The 18,881-nt window shown below is 51.2% G+C and overlaps 1 protein-coding gene across 7 annotated transcripts in view; it reads right to left on the reverse strand.

Moving 5' to 3' along the window:
- The window catches only part of EXOC2 (exocyst complex component 2), a 120,094-nt gene that overhangs the window by 65,353 nt on the left and 35,860 nt on the right, over positions 1 to 18,881 (reverse strand). For 6 of the 7 annotated variants that reach the window (XR_004131364.2, XM_064476116.1, XM_031435300.2 and 3 more), the window contains exons 5-10: positions 16,106 to 16,219; positions 14,615 to 14,739; positions 9,331 to 9,411; positions 1,347 to 1,492; positions 1,134 to 1,215; positions 286 to 388 (exon numbers count right to left, since the gene is read on the reverse strand). Coding sequence is in view for 6 of the 7 variants with exons in the window: in XM_064476116.1 (XP_064332186.1) it covers positions 286 to 388; positions 1,134 to 1,215; positions 1,347 to 1,492; positions 9,331 to 9,411; positions 14,615 to 14,739; positions 16,106 to 16,219 (651 nt within the window). In the remaining variant the exon portion in view is untranslated. The remainder of the gene's footprint in view (positions 1 to 285; positions 389 to 1,133; positions 1,216 to 1,346; positions 1,493 to 9,330; positions 9,412 to 14,614; positions 14,740 to 16,105; positions 16,220 to 18,881) is intronic. The other variant, XM_064476115.1, reaches the window with a different exon arrangement.

An 18,881-nucleotide genomic window follows, 5' to 3' on the forward strand; every position in this document is an offset into this window, starting at 1 on the left:
GTGGACACCAGTCTGGGAGCCCTGCCTGCCCTGCGGGGCGGGGAAGGCGTGAGGCTGCTTTTCCTCCTCCAACGGGCAGGCTTTTCTGGCCCCTCCAGTGTGAGCGCTCCCGGATGTATCAGCACACACAGGATTCTGGTGTCCTCACTGGGTATCCCTGAGTTTCCGCCCTTTTACCATTCCATCCGCCTCCCAACTTCCCCCAGAATGAGCTTTAGGAGTACACGCCGTATCCAGTACCGCCTGGATGCGTGTCACACATCAACATCCTTGCAGAAGGGTTACCTTATGTAACGTTTCTGGTCATGTAAGGTCGACGGCGTCTCAAGCAACTTATCCAGAAGTAATTCTCTCAAAGCTTCAATCCGCATTTCTACTTCAGCATAGTCTATTCAAGAAGGAAAGAATGACAACTTTAAAGTCAAATTACAGAAAGCAGAACTGTGGTTGCCTCCGTGTAGTCTGGCTGGCTGAGAAGGGGCCCAGGGGACCTTCTGGGGTGGTGAGAACACCCTGTCCTGGGTGTGGGCCCAAGGGCGTGAGCACCTGGCAGGCTCGCTGACCTGTGACGTGAAGTCTGTGCACTTCACTGCCCATAAATCTACCGCAATAAAAGAAAAATTAAGCTCTCCGAGCCCTCGCAGACCTCACTTACAAACATAATCACGCCCTGTGCCCTTTCTCTCGGCCCAGAAGGCACTCCTACAGGGCATTTTAGGCTTTTCTCTCTCCTGTGACTCTGGCCTCAGAGATGATGTGAAAAGTTGTTTAGTTTACTTTAACGTAGAGCTAGGGTTCATAAACATGTTGGCCTTTCTGAAGAGGGAAGATTAAAATGTAGTTTCTGTCTCTACAAAATATCTGTAATTAATTCTTTCCAGCAAAAAAGACCTCTTAATTGCATCGTGATTAACAAGCGGCAAAGAACGCCCAAGACTAAGCTACCCCACGGCTTTCACTCCGTCTCAGTGAGAAAAGCCATCGTGTTACTTCTGAAGTGACCGCTTCCCACTTTTGAAAGAGCACCATGTAAACAAAAACTAAAATGCATAGCACATTCTTCACAGAATACATTCCACATTCTTCCTATTACAATGAAGCAGAAAAATCTAACAGTAATAAACAAATCTTACATTTCTTGAAAACTTGCACCTCTGTTTTCCCAAAAAGAGACTTGGCCTTTTCATAATCGTTAATAACCACATCATAATCACCCTGTAAAATAAAGAAACATTTTGGAGACTGTCAGTAAAGTTAACGAAGAAATCTGGCTGAGATAAAAACATCTTAACAACTCTTTAAAACCGCTGGCACCTACGACCACGGGCATGTGGACCCGCGCCCACCTTCTGAATGTTCCTCTCAATGTTCAGAGGGAGGTTGAAGAGGAACTTGAACCGCTGCAGCACGTTGAGGGCGTTCCTGGTGGAGTCGGCCTTGTCCTTCCGCCCTAGGACTTCTTGAAACAACGTGTCCGCCGTGTTACTTGCTCCTATTTTAAAAGGACAAAAAGAAACTTAGATAAAAAGTTATTTTAATCTGAAAATGTGTAACTGGGCGAAAGAAACAAAACGTCAGACTGCTACTGTACTTGACGTTAAAACTCAACAGACTTTTCCGAAAGTCAGCATTATCGCAGGTCTTCTATGGTCTGCTAAAAATGCAACTTCCATTTTGCCTGGTAAGTCTCTTCAATGTTAAGAATGGCATCCAATTAAGAATAACCATGCTCACCAGGCCCAAATAAACTCTCCAATGTGAGCCTACGTTTATTTTAGCCGCTCTCGTAAATTTTACAGTAATCATGGCCCCTTATTTCACTAATTCAGACAATAGCTTAAAACGCACATTCACATATGTGCACACACAAGCAACTAGTTAACTCTCTTGATTCGGTATCTACACATCCATGGCAATAAAAATTAACAGGGAGAAGTTTTTCAGAAAAGTTGTTCAAGAGAAACACGTAGACCTAATCCTATTTCTCGGTAAAATTCTCTGTGTAGCAGGCTCAAAATTATACAAGCAATTTAAAATAAACTTTAACACACCATCATAAGCATTTCTTAAATCAACTGATTCTTATAACGTGATACGCAAACTGTGCATTATATACACACATATATAAACACATATACATTTACCTAACAGACCTCAAACTATATGAATCACTGTAATGAAAGTTCATTTAAAGCAAAGTTTCCTGTGTACAAAAACAGTTAAGCTTTCTCAACTTATGAATGATTTTTAATTAGCTGCAAGGAAAGGGGAGAAAAAAGATAAACTTCTTTGGCCGTCTGACCACTGCTCATGAAAGTTTCTACATTTTTCTGGTCCAGCGACTGTACTTAAAGCAAAGATGAAGAAACGCCTTCAGTCTCGCTGGGCGGGGGCAGGCTGCACTCCCAGGTCCACACCGTGGGTGGTCGTCTTTGGAACGTAACTTTTATCTAACTGCTGGTTAAATTCTGTTGAAATTTTAAAAGCCTGATATAAAACCTTTGTTTTGTCAAGATAGCTGTTTTCACCACGTGCTATTTAATGTAGAAAACGAAGTTTCTACTAGGAGAAACAAAAATTCCCTTCTTGGCACCAAACCACATCGTGGTGAATAACGAACACTAGAAATCTGATTAGGGCTTAAAGGTATTTTTCTTGGAAGAAAATTATTATTAAGCATTGTTTTTATCATTTAAAAATATAAACTTCATGAATTGAGGCTTCATAAATGAATAGACACGTGAATATTCTTAAAAGTTTGATTACCTACGTGTGCGCTGTGGATGTTAAATCCCCAAGCCCCTTTTTTTGAACAGTGAAGGAATCTGGTGCAAAAGTGTGAGCTCAAAATTAGACTTTTCTCATCTTATTTTAAAGGTAATAAAAGAACACCAACTAATAATTTTAATGCCTCTAAAAAGTGTGAAAATAAGTTCAGGTAGAAAATCCACTTAAAATTAAATCAAATATAGACATTATTTAATGCCAAACATTTACTATGAACTATGAAATTACGGACTATAAAACTATAATTTATTATACAGAAATGGATACACAGAGGATTTTAATTTATGCACAGGAAAACTCTACGTTATGAAATTGTAACTTCTGTCCAGAAATTGTTCTGCTGTGAACTTCACTGCATCACAAGATCTGGGGAGTTCGCAACTCCAGTAACTATGTGATTACGCCCGTTAGTGGAGTAAGGGAGAGCAACGCATCAAGCTTGGTGGCAGCAGGTAAGAGCCAGCATTCGCTGCGGGAGCCTGAGTACAGAGGGCCAGGGCCCTCGGGAGCCGAAGAGCCTCCGCCCGCCCCTCCAGGATGCCCGCCCAGTGCGATGCCGAGCAGCCCTGGGCACGTCCACACCTGAAGGCTGTCCCCCCCCTCACAGGGACCGTGACGGTATGGCCTCGGTGACGGCACACTCAGCACGACAGCAGTGACAGCGGCCCCGGGGCTGGGCCGACAGGGCAGTGGCCTTCCCCGCCGTGTCAGCCGGGACAACATGGAGGGTCCTGCGGGCTCCGGGCCACGTGCAAGCAGAAACAGACAGACGGTGCTCATCACCCAGACGCCAGGCCTGGAAGCGCCTCTTGGCAGCAGGTGGGGCCAGGGGTCCGACCTCCAGTGCTGGGGTGCAAAGCTGCTGACGCCGTGACGCTCAGACGCCTCACCACAGAGAAGCGGGGCCGCATGTCGACCACATCTCAACAGAGCTGAGCCAGGCCAGCACCGCATATTCACCAGACTCACACCTGCCACCTGACCTCACGCCCTCACGATGGGAAAAACCACGACTGCCCGGAAGCCAGCGTCTAGAAGGACTAGCCTGTGGTTCTGACGGCGTTGTGTGGCTTCAAGCACGTCCACCGCAGTAAACGCTACGCTCTCTCCTGTCTGTTTCCTGCGCTGCACCTGAGGCAGGACCGCAGGGTGGAGTCCGCTCAATATGAGCCGGGAGGGCTGCGGCAGGGCGCTCCCCCACAGACCCCGACACAACTCACCCCAGGAATACACAAGCCGAATAAGATTTAAGGTGACTGTAGCATGTACGCTTAAACTCACAGCAAAACCAGGGTACCAAGGTCCTGAACAACCTAGTGTGCGTCTCACTTCTCTCAACAGATTCCAGAAAGTGGCCGGGAGGGCAGGTCGTCATCACCAGTCACCAAGCGCCCGCCGCAGAGCCAGGCCTGGCGCTGGGGCTCCACGCCCCACACTGCGTGGACACGGCTGCAATCTCGGCTGAGGGCGGGGGACAAGCCGCCCATCCGGCTCCCAGGAGCATCACTCCCAACTCCTTCCAGCTTGTGTTCAGGACCCCCAGCTCTGTGGCCTGAAACCAACCACAGTGGGAGTTTTACACACGGGGACGCTAACATTACAGGTAGCTTTCTCTTTCTTTCTCTTTTGGAATGCCAGTCATTAAACATTTACCAGCATAGCCCTGAGCAGGGGTCAGTTCCCTTTTTACAAACAGGACTCTTACTGACACTCCTTAGTGTTCTAGGTCCTTGGCTTTCTTCTTCTTACTTTACATACAGCACTCAGGAAATCATTCAGTCCTGGTGACTCCCAAGGCTCCATCTCAGATGTGCCCGTCAGCTTCAGACTCGTCCTTGCATGTACCTTCACATACACATACGTAGGCAATACTCTTGAATGACTTCGCCCATCACAGAGGAGGTGCTCGTTCTGAGCCAGGCCACAGACGGAGTCCGGTCTTCCTGGGGGGGAGGACTCAATCCCGCGAGAGCATGCCTGTGACACCCCAGCATCACCCCAGGGGACCGACTGAGTCCCTCTGAAGGGGCCCCGAGGGCAGAGCGGGGGCACATGGGGGGGGGTGTGCACAGGAAAGGAACCCTGAGTCCAGGCAGGCGGCGGGGCTGGCTTTAGCCAAGGACAGCGGAGAAATCGACCCTCAGACCCTGGGCCCACCTGCCCCTGCCAAGAGCTGAGGAGGCAAACGGGAAGAAGACGCCGTGGGGGAGAAAGACGTCTCAGCATCCAGGGCCCTCCCAGCCCCACGGAGCGGGGGCGCCCCACACGCCCACCCTGGCCCTTGCTCCACGCTGGGTCTGCTCCAAGAATTGGTATCAAGTCCTCTAAAATCCTCAAGGTTCAAAAGCACATACCACTTCTTCAGGCGTTTAAACTTGCTCTTGTCCCCATGAGACAGGCACCACGTTAGCCCCCGCTTACAGTGCAGGCCACTGAAGCACGGAGGTCCCTCAACTTGCTCCCCGCAGCCCAGCAGGAGGCAGGGGACGGCCATGGTCCGAGCCTTGGGAATCTCACACTCAGCGGGCCCAAACCAGCTTACTTCTGTCCTCTCAGCTCCTCGGCCCCAGACCGGCCCCTCTTCCTCTGGGGGATGCCAGTCAGGAGTTCGTCACGACCACCTCCTTCTCCTTTATCCCACATCTGTCCAGTGACACTGCACCCTCACTCCTCGACGCCCACCCTCCCCCACTGCCTGCACCCGGGGAAGGTCCCCCACAATTCTCCGGTCTCTGTAGAGCCCCCTTCTCACCCATACTCTAGACAGAATGTGACCCCTATTTAAAAGCCGCCCACAGCTCCCCACCGTCTCAGGACGAAGACAGACTCCAGAAGGCCGGTCACCAGCGGACCCTGCCCACCGCAGCCTCCCTCTGGCTTCCGCACACCCGCCCCTCTGAGCCTCGCCCTGCCTGGGACCCACCTGTGTCCACCCAGTCCCACCCTCCAGCCAGCGTCGGTCTGCCCGGCCGCTGCCTCCTCCTCCCTGAAGGCTCACGGCCCTCGCCTGGTGTCCACTGCGCTTTTCCATCGGGGGCCCTGGCTCCGGGATTCGCGCCAGTAGAGCATCACCACACACAACTTAACCACCTGCCTCTCTGTCCCGACTCCTCACTGGATCATACACTCTCAGAGTAAAGCACAAGCTTCTCCCTCCTGCTTCCGGGACAGAAAGGACAGGAGCTCACAGAGCAAGGACCAGAAACCAGCCTCGGAGTCAGGGCCCCAGACTCTGTTCCGAGGGAGGTGGGACGGTGTGGGCCTGCGTCCCGGACCGCATCAGTGGCTGGGCAGCTAAACCGAGCAAGCCAGACTAACCACTGGAGGGAAAGTCACAGTTGTTCTGCAAATTCTGCAAACTTTTTTTGAAACATGAAAAACTCACTGCTGGTTCTGAGTAGGTAAAGTGAAAATCAGTAAAACTAGTTTTTATATAGTATACAATAATTTAAAACATCAGAAACACTGAAAATTCAAGGGTCCAATTTCTTTGTAAAAAAATTATCAAGATGCCTGCCTTCTTTTCTCATCACAAAACCTACACTGAGAGTCTTCTCTATGCTCCGTCTAACGACCGATCACGCCGCTTCCTGAGTTTGCTGTAAAACGTCACAGGCCCCTCTCAGTGCTCCGGCCAGCGTCGCCCCTCGGGGACAGCCTGCCCCCCACCACTGTCCTGGTTCCCCCTCAGCCTGTCCCTCGAGTCTCACATCCCAGCAGCCACTACGTCTACGACTCCAGTCCTCTAGACGTGAACCCACTTACACCGCCACCACTTCCATCTGCTGATGCACCTTCAGCCCTGTGGGCCGGGCCCCTCTTCCGAGTCTCCATTTCTGTAAAACGTCCATGAGCTGCTCTCTGGGAGACGAGGAGGCCACACACAGACACGTGCTGCAGTCTGAGCGGGACCTGGGAAGACGTGTGCAGGAGTCCCCCAGACTCCACTGGAAGAGCAGCCGGGTGTCTGTCGCTGACGGGCACTCAGGGGTCTGCACGGCTGGCAACCCCGTGTGTGCTTCACGCAGCTGTGGCAGGAGCCCTGGTCACTGAAAGCCACACGCTCCAAACCACACCAGCAAAGTCTATCTCCAGATTAGACATGAGGCCAGAGCCAGATTTCTGGACACAAACCCCAGCCCTGTCGCTTAACACTTAACATTACGTTAGGGAATGCGTTTAATCTTTCTGGACTTCAGAGTTTTTCATCAGTAAGATGGAGACAACAGTGCAGACCTTGCAGGGTTCTGTGGGGCTAAACACCTGCGCACGGTGCAGAGCAGCACCTGACCCCCCAGCAACGCAGATGCTTCCGCCATTACGGCTGCAATATAAGCGCCTGTGCCGCACTGTCTGCACCCGCACCGCCCAGCCGGGCAGCACGGCCCCACGGGGCGCTGCAGCCCAACCCCGAGTTATTAAAATTAAGTAAAAACTAAACATGAAGTTCCTCAGTGACCGGCCCCATGCTGTGTGCTCAGCAGCTCCACTTCTGCCACTGCGGACGTTCTGCTGGGCAGCGCGGGCCTCCTCCTGCACAGGTTGACAGCACAGAGCTGCTCCGCGGATTCAGCAGAGATTAACAGTCATCACTTCGCTGGCTTGAAATCAAGAAGGAATTACTAAACACAAAGGCAAACACAGAAACATACCAGTGAAAACAGAAAAGAACTTCAACGACAGGCTTCAACACAGACAAACTCTGAATAAAGTGGGCTTGGCTCCTCGAAGTCAACGTTACCTTTTGAAACTTAAAGTGAAAAACGTTGCCCTAATTCTAAGCTTTCATTTAAAATCACTCAGCAAAAACACATGTAAGTTGGAACATAACTGCACACGAGACTGAAGCGTTAGTAACAACGACACCCCCTCTGACATAATCTCTGCGTCTGGTCCCGGGCTGCACAGCTCCGGCAGGGTGGCGACCAGGGCGCACGGGCGGGCAGGGGACGTGCCCCTGGGGCTGCAGTCGCGGCCCCTGCCGCTCTGCCTCCACGTCACCCGCACAGCACTTCCGCACAACTGGCCTTGTAAATCAGTGGTGGTCAGGTTGACTTGAATTGGCAAAACTCGTCCTAAGGTAGCAAACGCCAGCAACCAGCTGACAAAAAATGCTTCCAGGAGCTGTTTTAAAGAAACCCATTCTAAAGGCAATTCTTACCCTAGAAAGTCCTGAAGGAGAGACTTAAAGAAGTGATGCTCATGTGCAGCCTGATTTTACCCAAAAGAGAGCAAACTTCAGTAGAAAGTTAGAAGGCACATTTCTAGAAAAAGCTTGTGCTTATAGAGAAGCAGAAGTAAATAATCTCCCTGACGTATTTTATGCCCCAAGTCCCAAGGGAGGGCTACCTAAACTGCCGCTGAAGAGAAGGAAGTGACGTTGACGCAACACGCAAGGCCTCACACGAGGCAGTTCTGATTTTCTCTAAACCTTAACAAACATCCATTTTCCTCCGCTGACACGAGATACTGTGTCGGCTTAGTCTCACGGGCCACCCTTTAAAAGCTACTGAAATACCTCCTTTCTTTTCTAAACAGGTATCATGGCTTGATGGAGTTTCTTCAGGGAAAATAACGTCCATGGATAAAAAATATCCTTCCGAGACTTAAGACGTCTGCCGTGCTGACACAGAAACAGCCTCAGTGAACGCTCACGTGGGCTGAATTCAGAACACACTCATTTCAGCGAAGCAGGTGACTTCTCAGACAGGAAAAAGGAACAAGGAGAAATCTCAAGGCCAAATGATGATAGTAATAACGACAAATGACCAAAGGGAAAATACGCCAGGGCTGGTCAACTTGCAACCTTGCTTTCCAGGGAAACCAAACGCCACACGCGCTTGTGGTTAAGAGGAGGAGAGCCCTGGGCGTCGCTGCGCGCTGCCGAGTGCCGCTGCCCGCGTGGAGGGGAGCGCCGCCCCTCCGAGTCACGAGCGCTGGAGCAGGGCTGATTCCCCCGATGAGCGTTTCCCACAGCAGCACGAAAGCGGCTGGGAGCCAGGGCGCCAGAAAAAGGGGAGGTGGACGGGCCCCAGAGTGCGTGTGTCAGCTTTTCTAGGCCGACAGTGCTCACAAAGTACCTCGGAGTCAGAAACACTCTAAAGTACGCAGCTGCCTCAGATCTGTTCTGGAATCAGGCAAGGCGTAAATGGCCGTAAATGACCAGACGGCAGTGAGCATCTGCCGTTCTAGGCGCCAAGGTTCTCCGCGTGGACGCTGGCAGGAAGGCGAAGATGCTCTCTCAGGGTCTGGTCCACGACAGACCTGGCCACTGCCTAGCAGTTTTCCATCTTTGACGGTGCTGTTTACACACTGACCTCCTTCACGGCAGCAAATGTTACTTCACATGTAAACTGGCTCGCTCTCAAATGATGATTTCTCATAAATAAAACGCACACAGGAAGAGAACATCCATTTTCGGCGTCCTATCCCCTTCATGTTCATTAAGTCATTACCACTTGGAAGCAAATACTGCAATCACTTGCTGCCTGTCCTGTGAGCCCAGGTCCCCGCAGGCAGCTCTGGGCCGTGGGCAGAACTTACTGTTCAGAACGTCCTCCAGCCTCTGCGTCATGGACCCCCCTACTCTCTCTGTGCCGTCCGCCTCCAGTTTCTGATGGATGGCTAGAAAACAGTGGAGACACAGGCTGCTTTAATGGGTGGAAAAACAGTACATTAAAATCACGTTTTTAAACAGCTTTAAAAATGGTGCTTTTTCACTGCTGCAAAGAAGCACAAACAGGCAAAAAGTCTGCACAAACCCTGCAAGGTGACCAGCGGCCCGGGTCTACGTCACGGTGGTCTGACACTATGGAAACAGCACGTGATACATGTGCTTAGCTGCCTGATCCTCAAGACAAGTGGCAACGACAGCTGAATGAGGAAAGTGAGGCTTAAGCAATTACTATCTTTGGTCACAGGAAAGTCGTTATTTCTCAGTTTAACCAACTGCAAAATAGAAAATACAGCTATTTTAAGCCTATAAACCTCAAAACACCTAACTCCAGCCCTGGGACATACACGGCGAAAGGCACCCCACTCACGTCCTGCTCGTGCTAGCATTCCTTCCCTGGGCGCCGGGAGACAGCCAGGGACAGCGGACACACCGGTCTGTGGATGGACTGACCACGCCGGCAGTTTCTGCCGTTACTGACACACGTCTGAATGGTTCTGACAGAGTACTAGAAAATCACTAATGATTTATATTTTGAAACCTGTCCTACCTGCTGAAGAGAGAGGAGGTTGTAAGCAGAGCAAGCCAGGCTTGCCCGCGTGAAGCATCAGGAAAGCTTCAAAACAAACGGCAAATGACAAGTTCAAATCCAAAACTGTGACACGGTGAAAACAATAAAAACAGGAAGGGCGGGCGTTAACTGGGGCACGACCGTGAGCAGGACACCGTGTGAGTTCCAACACGTCCCTCACCTTGTCAGAAGCCAGTGATGAGGCCCTCATGTCACTTATGCTTCACAAGGGGGAAGCCATGGCTCAGTGACGTTAAACAAGGTGGCCAAGGCCACAAAGCCACGCCCAGAATCGGAGCCCAAGCAGTCTGATCCCAGGACAAAAGGCTTCACCCTGCCTGCCCCCACGCACACACGGGCAGGTGACCCGAACTGCCTAAGCCTCTGTTTCCACTTCTTAAAATGGGGAAGGCAGACTTGTCAGTGGGGAACCGCATTCAGGTGCAAGGAGGAGACCTCTCTGCAGGTCACAGGCGCTGGAGCAGCAGCAGGTCACGCTTCACGACTTGCTCCAGAGACACAGAGAGGTGTCACAGCCAGGACTCCTGTGCGAGAGCTGCCCTCTGACACTCTGACTCCTCGGGAGGGGCTTACAGGTTCCACCTCGACCCGCCAGCCCTGAGCGGCACATTCATGGGGAAAAAAGAAGTCTGTCTAACGAGCAAAATAGACGTGCGTTTCTTTAATCAACTTTAATTTAGTTGGTTTCCCTTCACTCACTGGCTAAGAAATTCTGGGTCAAATGCGCCATGGACACGTTCTCAGTGCGTGGCAACCTCTACTCCTCTGCTTCTTTTAATTAGGTTCTAATCCTAATGGTGTCCTTTTTTACAGTTTTTGTAAAACAACCTCAAAGTTTGTTTGAAATTCTAAAACAGACTGCTTCTCTGCTGAAGAAACACATTCACAGGGAAAAAAAAAAAAAAAAAAACACATGGGGGAAAAAAACCCAGCCACTTTCTTTTTAATTGTCTTGGTTGGTTTAGGAATGAAAAGAAAGTTGCTTCTTTAACGTTTCAAATCTGGATTATGTGGTGACATAAAACGTTTCCACATAACTAGAACTTCTTAAGTTAAATTGAAAAGAACTCTTCAGTCATTAAGGAAAGGAGATAAAGACGCCTGGGTATTAAAGAGCAAAACCAGACTGCTGGACCCCCATGCAGGGGAGGCCGCCGTGGTGCCGCCAGCCCGGCCACAGGGACAGGCGTTCCGAGGTGTCACAGCTGACCACAGCCCTGCCCGAACGCTGCCTCCTAAGACCTCGTGCTCGGCACGTCACAGCCCTTTCCTGCCGCAAGTGGCTCCCCGCCCACTGCCGCCCGGCAGACCCGCCAGGCGTCAGCCAGCACGAGGACCAAGAGACACTGGGGTCTGACCAAGGCAATCCTGTTTTCCAGAAAATGAATCCAAATAACCCAATGCCTGGTTCACTGGACCTTTACTCTCTCTGAAACATTTAAAAAAAGTAACTCAATAAGCAGTGCAGTCCGCAATCACAGGCTTGTGGTTTCTAACCTATTAAACCTCAAATATGTGAAGTAGTTGAACATCATACACCTAATTTTGGAAAACAAAAAAGTATGTACATAAAAGTTCTACTCAAAGAAAAAGCAGTTACAGAAAGACTGCCTACGATTCACTGAAACTATTTGTTTTATTTAACTGTCTAACAGAATGTGGTCATCAAATTTTCCAGTTTCAATAAAAAATTCATCATTCTGCCTGCGCATTTAGATGTGAGCACTGAGGAGCGGTGTGTGTGCGGCGGGGGTCGGGCACACGGGGCCCGCGGCCGCTCGCCCAGGTAGCACTACTGCCGGTGTGGGGCAGGTCAGGTGGCGACTAGCTCTCTGCGCAACAGACAGCAGTACCGTGGGCTTGGGGGCCACCCGGGGCCTCTACCTCACGTTCTTCTTCTCCCTCGCTTTTTGAAACAACTTTGAAAAACAGGCATGTTAAGTGCCCAGGGCGCACAAGACAAGCGTGGCCTGACTGGCCCAGGCGCCAACCCCGAGGGTGATGCTGAACCAGGAGCCCAGGCAGAGTCAGGGTGAGGTCCCCGAGGACTCAGATTTATGCAGAGCTTCCCAAACGTTCAGGTTTCTACCACCTACTCTGCCAAACTCTTACCAGCGTGGCCAAATCAGGTACCAACCACATCTAACTCGGTTAGTTAATCTGTGAGCCCTTTCCTTCCTCAGTTGTACTGAAAAAATAGAATGATTCCAACTGCTCCTTACAGACTGGCAGGTATGGAGGGTCCCACTTCGACAAGTGGGCCCCGGAAAACCATCCTGCCCAGACCACATTCATCTCGCTCGCTGCTCACTCTGCCTGGGCCTCCTCCCTCGGCCGCTCCTCACCCAGGCGACCCCGGAGAGGGCAGTTCACACAGGCTGGGCCCACCGCACTCTCGCAGGAGCAGGCGACACCGCTGCGCCCGCCACTGAGAACAGGCGACCGGACAGCTGAGGCTCAGAGGGCCGGAGGGCCAGAGGCCCTTCCTGGAGAGGAAGCCCCGCAGCCTCAAGAACTGGAAGGGAAGGCGAGCGACAGCCACAGAAGAGTGAAGGGTGGTGCCAGGGCAGTTCCGCAGGACACAGGGAAGAAAAGACCAACAGTAAGCGAAACACACCGAGGTTACGGTCGGCAGGTCCGTTACGCCAGACACGCTTCTTGTCAAGTTCTAGCTAAGACACTCACAGGAACACAGGAACAGAGAAAACAGCATGGAAGCCTGAAGATCAGTAAAAGCCACACGAGAGGGTAAGAGCTGCCAACTGTGCAGCCGACTGGGACGGACTGAAAAAGTCTCTGGACTGCGCGTGAAGGAGCCACTCAGTCGAGAGCGGAGCACAGACGACACCAGAAGGCAGAGGAAGGCGTCCGTGCAGCCGACTGCCCACACAGGGTGGCCCGGACCAGACACCCCTTCAGACTTGCTCCCGGCTCCCTTCAGGACCGCCCCGCTCCCGCAGCCAACAGTGTCTACGTGCGGAGCCCCAGTAAACACTCTGGACTCCGAGCGCGAGTGGACACTCCACGCGGCTGGCTCACTTGGCTACCAGCCAGATCAGTGTGGCCGCGACTCCCTCGGGAGGACACCTGGACCCTCGCGTGGAACTGCCTGGCCTGCCCCTAGCATCCTTCCCCGGCTGAGCTGTAATAAACCGTCACTGTGTGAACAGAGCTCCCAGTGAGCTCTGCCTGAGCCTCCTCCCCCAGCCACCAGTCCTGCCACAGTCCTGGGAATCGCCCCAATTTTACAGTTACTATCATCATTATTACATTGTAATATAGTATTAATGTCAAGAGAACTCAAGCATCAAAGTTACAAAGTAAATATGTTTTATATACAAAGAAAAACTGACAGAATCAAAATTAAAGAGGGAGATTTGCCTGGCATGTTTATTGAAAATAACCTAGATTTTAAATAATGTAATGAATCAGGCACTGATAATAACGTATCAATCAGTGTGCCCTGAGGAGAACACGCAGTCACAGAAAACGGAGGCGCCTCAAGACACACATTTTCTTTCCATTATACTGTCGGACAAGAAACTAACTTTAAAAAACAAAAATCTACTGCAAACTACTAGATCAAAGAGAAAAATTAAAATTTCAAATTTTAAAAACACAAAAAAAGGCATAACTTAAGAATCATTATAAATAAAGGAAGTAGGACACACAAGTGAACAAAGCTGATCAGAACAAAGCTGGGCCTCCCACGTGAACTTCAAAGGATTTAAAAGATAAAAATCAGGGCCCAGAGACTCTGCCACAGGTCACCTAATCCCAGCTCCCATCTGGGCACTCACACTCACTCCTGCTGAGACCTCCCTTCTCCTGCAAAGGCAGAGCTGTACCAGATGCCCCGCCGACAAGGCAGAAGTCAGCCAGGCATATCTGGCCCAGGAGAAGAAGGGTTTTAAAAACAGAAGCGTGTCTGAACTTTAACAATACAAATTAATTTAAAGAATGAAGTCTTTCGGAACTGAAGGTGTGGTCCCTCAGTCTACGGTTAGGGCCACAGGTTCTGAGCTACACAGGCACCTGGCTACAGGTATGTTCGTCTCTAAGAAGAACAGCGCTAACTTTTCCTAACGTACTTCACTTTCTACTAGATGAGCTGCCCTGCTTCTGCCTCACACAGCTTCCCTGCAGGCAGGGAAAGGTGGCTGTCGCGTGGGGCTGGTGGGGGGAGGGCCACAGGAAGGGACACGTCACCACCACCAGTCTTCTCCAGACCAAACGCCAGCAGATCACACCTGCAAGGAGTCCCATGTGCAAGACATTCATGGTTATAAAAGGACTTTGAGAACTCCGGAATTTTATCCATTAGTGTTTAATTCCTCATCGGCCCTGGACGCTGGACAGGGCGGGGAAGCAAAGTGGCCTCCTATGTCACACATGTCTGCCAGCCAACAAAGCCTCAGGGACAAATGCTGAAAGCACCAAGCAGCCAGCCTGCAGCAGAGACGGACGGCCACGGTGGATGTCTGCCCTACGGACCCGCCCCATGAGCGAGCAGGTGCTGGCTCAGCTGGGGACGCCCCACAGATGCTTTGGGGCCACCTTACCTGAGAGGGCGTCCTGGGCCTCGAAGAAGGTACTGAGCCCCCCTTTCACGTATGCCAGGCTGCCCTCGCTCTTCTTGTTGGCCTGTCTCTTCAGGTGGGCGACCGCTCCCTTGAGCTGCTCAAAACTGAAATGAGACGAGGAAGCCGGAAGGCGGCGTCAGGTATAAAGTGATGACATCACTTAAGAAAGAAGCAGACCGAGACCGCACGGAGCCACACGGAGCCGAGCTTTCAGGTTCTTCCCCGCACCTAACCCCTTGCTCACCATGGAGGCCAAGGCTACAAGCCTCAGATGTCAGGCCCCCAGGAAGTGAATACACGGACGGGCGTTCCCACAGTCCGTGCCCAGCGTACACGTGTTGTGCCAGGTGAGGGGTCCTGGGCACCACCTCCCGCCGGGGAGGCCTGGACCATGCGCTGCTGGAGCTGTCTGAGGCAGGGCTCCCGGGACGCCCACTGCTGGGCCCTGGACCCAAGCTGCTCTCTCCACATCAGTCCCACCACTAACAGTGCAACTACAGAAAACCTGGGGGTCGACTCACAATTCAAATAACTAAAAAGATCGCAACATTTCATCCTTACATCTCAAGCAGAGGAAAAATAGGCCTCTGTATTTCAGAAGTTTTATTTCCATCTGAGCTAAGAAAATCTGGCTATAACAGACAGAATACAGTCCTGAGAGGCTCGGTGGCCCTACACAGAAAGCAGATCAACTGTGACAGCAACAGACAAGCACATTCATAATATGAAATCAGAACCATCTTACATAATGAAAGAGTTCAGACATTGGCTCTAAAAAGTCTCAGGTCAAACGTACTCCAGGTATATACCAGCTGTTCCTCGTGTTTTCTATAACAGTTTTCACCCTAATAGGTCAAGGAAGAATTTCTCCTATGGTTTACTTTAACAAACTGACATCAAGGATGCGTATTTTAAGCAGTAAGCTGTTCATTTACTCAAACATTTTTACTAAATGCAAGTGTTTTAGGCCAGTTCTGCTCTTGCAGAGATGGTACAGCTACAAAGGAGCCCTTTAATATAAACTTGTCTATTTTTTGGCTAATTTAAGCCACGTCTTTGCAAAATGATAAACCAGCTCATCTTCCTTTGCCCTCTGGACAGGGAAGGAGGTGTGCTCCTTGTTGTGACGCAGGACTCAAGAATTCTGTTGGGGGGGGGCATTGCATAGGACCCAGCCAAGATTCCACACAGGTTCCACGAGCGGCGTAAATAATGAAACAGAGAGCAACAACATGCTAGTAGGAAACAGGAGCCTCTAACTGATGGTCCCATCTGGTAAATAAGGAAACAGAGACCCAGACAGATGCTCACAAGCTCACCCAAGGTCAAAGGGCTGCTGAGTGGCAACGCCAGAGGAAACCCCGTTACCACGTATCTGCTCAGCTGCACCCGTGAGACCCTGAGGCACAGCTCAGTGTCCACTAACCCGGTGTGGGAGTGAGACCCTGCGACACTCCAGCGCCCACTCACCTGGTGCTGGAGTGGTTCTCTATCAGATACCAGGCAGCCGAAAAGTTCTCACTTGTAAAATCAGCACTCATTCCAGGGAACAGCGCTTCCAAGTCCTTCTGGGGAAATTTACCTCTGAGGGAGAAAAAAAGGTTTAAAATATATTTCAAGTGAGCTCGCTACAAAGATGGAACAGTAATAAACATGAACACCAACCGCTACAATTATACACACTTAGGTGTTTCCAGATCTCGGTCACAGGGAATCCTGCTGCAGTGAACATGGGGTGCAGATCACCCCGAGATCCCGATTCCATCTCCTTAGAATAAGCACTCAGACGCAGGACTGCTGGATCGTGTGGTAGTTCTAGTTTTAATTTCTTGAGGATCCCACGTGCACCGTTAGCTGGTGACCTGACATTCATTCCCCACCGGATCAGACACAGCCACCCGCACAGCCTGGCACTCGTCCCGCCCGAGTGTGAACACCGATCACACGAAGCAAGCGTGCCCTCTGTGCCCCTCACTGCTGGGGTTGTGTTCTGACCAACAGCATCCAAAGAGCGAGCTGTGGAAGCATTTCCGGGAAATGTTCCCACACTTTAAAGGAAAATCAAGAAGAGACCACGTCTTTCTGCCCTAGACTTCACTGTATTTTATTACCTATTGTGTATTACTATTGTTTCAATAGTATTTTTATTGTAACATTATTATTTACTACGTATTTCTACAGCTTCATCACTAGAAATCGCTAACGTCATCCTGCAGTCAGGAAGGAAGTCAGCGTCATGCCAAGGGCAGCAGACCCGCCAGCCGGGCTCCTCACGTCTCGGTGACGTTTCCGAGCCACTGGCTCAGCCAGTCGTTGAGACCAACATCTCTGGACTTCATATGATATGAAAAAATAAGTATCTTTTTTGTTTAAACCAAGATGAACTTTTGTTTTCTGTTACTTACAGCTGAAGGCACCTAAAAGTAAACGTGGAACAGGAGACCGGGAGAAAGCAGACAGCCCGCCAGCGCCAGGAGGCTGTGCCGCTCCGTAGGCGCGCCCGCAGGGGCGGGGAGTGCCCGGCAGGGCTTGCAGGGTTGCTAAGCTTTCTGGGTAGCCTCGAGGACGCTGCTTCGCCTCCCTAAGGTGCCGTCTGCTCACGGGGACGGCAGGGCCGCAGTGTCTTCCTCTTAGGAATACGCTGAGGGTGAAAGCAACGCACGCGGAAGGCTCCGTGGTTCTCGACACCAATAAACGTTCAGAAGGGTTACCTGCTGTTATTTCTATTCTTTACACTTAGTTCTTTGTATTTAACAGACTCTTTTCATAAGCACTGTTCTATTCGATTCTCGTAACACAGTGAGTTACAGATTCCCATTTTGTGGTGAGGAAACGGCCTCAGAGACAGGGCAAGTAAACATTCAGGAACAGAAGCCGGTACTTCCGCCGTCAAATCAAGAACCTGAGAATCCTAGGCGTGGCGTAAAGTGACAGCTACAAACCTAGAAAGACAGGAATTGAGCGGAGGGTGGGCGGCAGTGATTCGGGTGTGGGAAACTGCTAACGGTCTTGACAGCAGCCTCAGCCGAGGCAGACACACTAGGTCACGGGGTGCGAAGCCTGGAGAGGTGAGACAGGATCGTAGGCTCTGACCCACCGAGTGAAGCCAACAGTCGGTGACAGCAAAGTATGCCGAGTAACACAAACCAAAGCCACGTTCTCACCAGCTGGAGGGGACAGCAGCACACAGCCCACGCTGTAACCCGTGTAGTGTTGTCACTAAGGAATCAACCGTTTCGGAAGCTGAAGACCCATCAGAGGGCCGTGTGAGCCGAGACGGGACCTCCTGGAAGGTCCGGTCTCGGGGGACCCAGTACACGGACCACGTGGACAGAGGCAGGACGGCACACCTGCACTCACGTTCGAGTACGAGCACACCCTGCTGACGGCCCGTGAGCCACAGGGCAGCAGAAATCCTCCTGAGAAAGCATCCCACCAGGCACGGCGTCATCGTTGTGTCACTGTGGGTGCAAGGGCAGCGGAAAGCGGCTCCCACACCCTGAGCGCGTCACTCAGACCCGCGGCTCTCACTCCAGCGCCTGCTTCCCGCTGCATTAATTGGCCAGCTCGCTGCAGGGCGTGGGCTTCCCCTCTGTTTTGGTCTCACGCAGTTTAGGGGCCGAAGGCCTGCACCACAGCCCACAGACGCGCTCCTGTAAATCCCCAAAGGCGGCCTCCCTCCCACACTCACAGCAGGAGTGACTGCGCCTCTCCTCGCTTTCTAGACGCAGCAGGAAGACGCCGCCTCTTCCTTCCGCTGGCTATCCAGCCTGACGAGAAGCAAGACCTGTGCTGCTCACACGCCCACGTGGCGCGGGACCGAGACCAGCTGGCCGCTCGGGACTGTGCCCCAGTGACAGCTGCACAGAGCAGCCACGGGCCGCAGGGAGCAGGAGGGCCGTGCGCCGCCTCAGCACCCGCACTCCCACAGAGCTGCTGTCTGCAAAAACATCACTTGTAAACATGCTCATGTTAGGCAAAGAGTGCTTTTAAGAAATAAAACCCAGTGAAGGCTTTTCCTTAATATGAACCAGTTTTTAACTTCTTTTACAATTTTAATGTCTCTCATAATCTAAGCAGTGCAAAGAACACATATTTGTGACGATCAGTATAATAAATCGTAAATACTGACTTTTTACAAGCAAACCTTAGTCTCAATCCAAAGCGAAGTTTTTTTCCTGAGGAATTAGTAGCACTTTTATAGGTGTCAAGGCACCATGTGTACGCAGCATCAGGGCTGAGCGGC

The sequence above is a fragment of the Camelus dromedarius genome, chromosome 19, assembly GCF_036321535.1.
Source record: "Camelus dromedarius isolate mCamDro1 chromosome 19, mCamDro1.pat, whole genome shotgun sequence".
Taxonomy (NCBI): Eukaryota; Metazoa; Chordata; class Mammalia; order Artiodactyla; family Camelidae; genus Camelus; species Camelus dromedarius.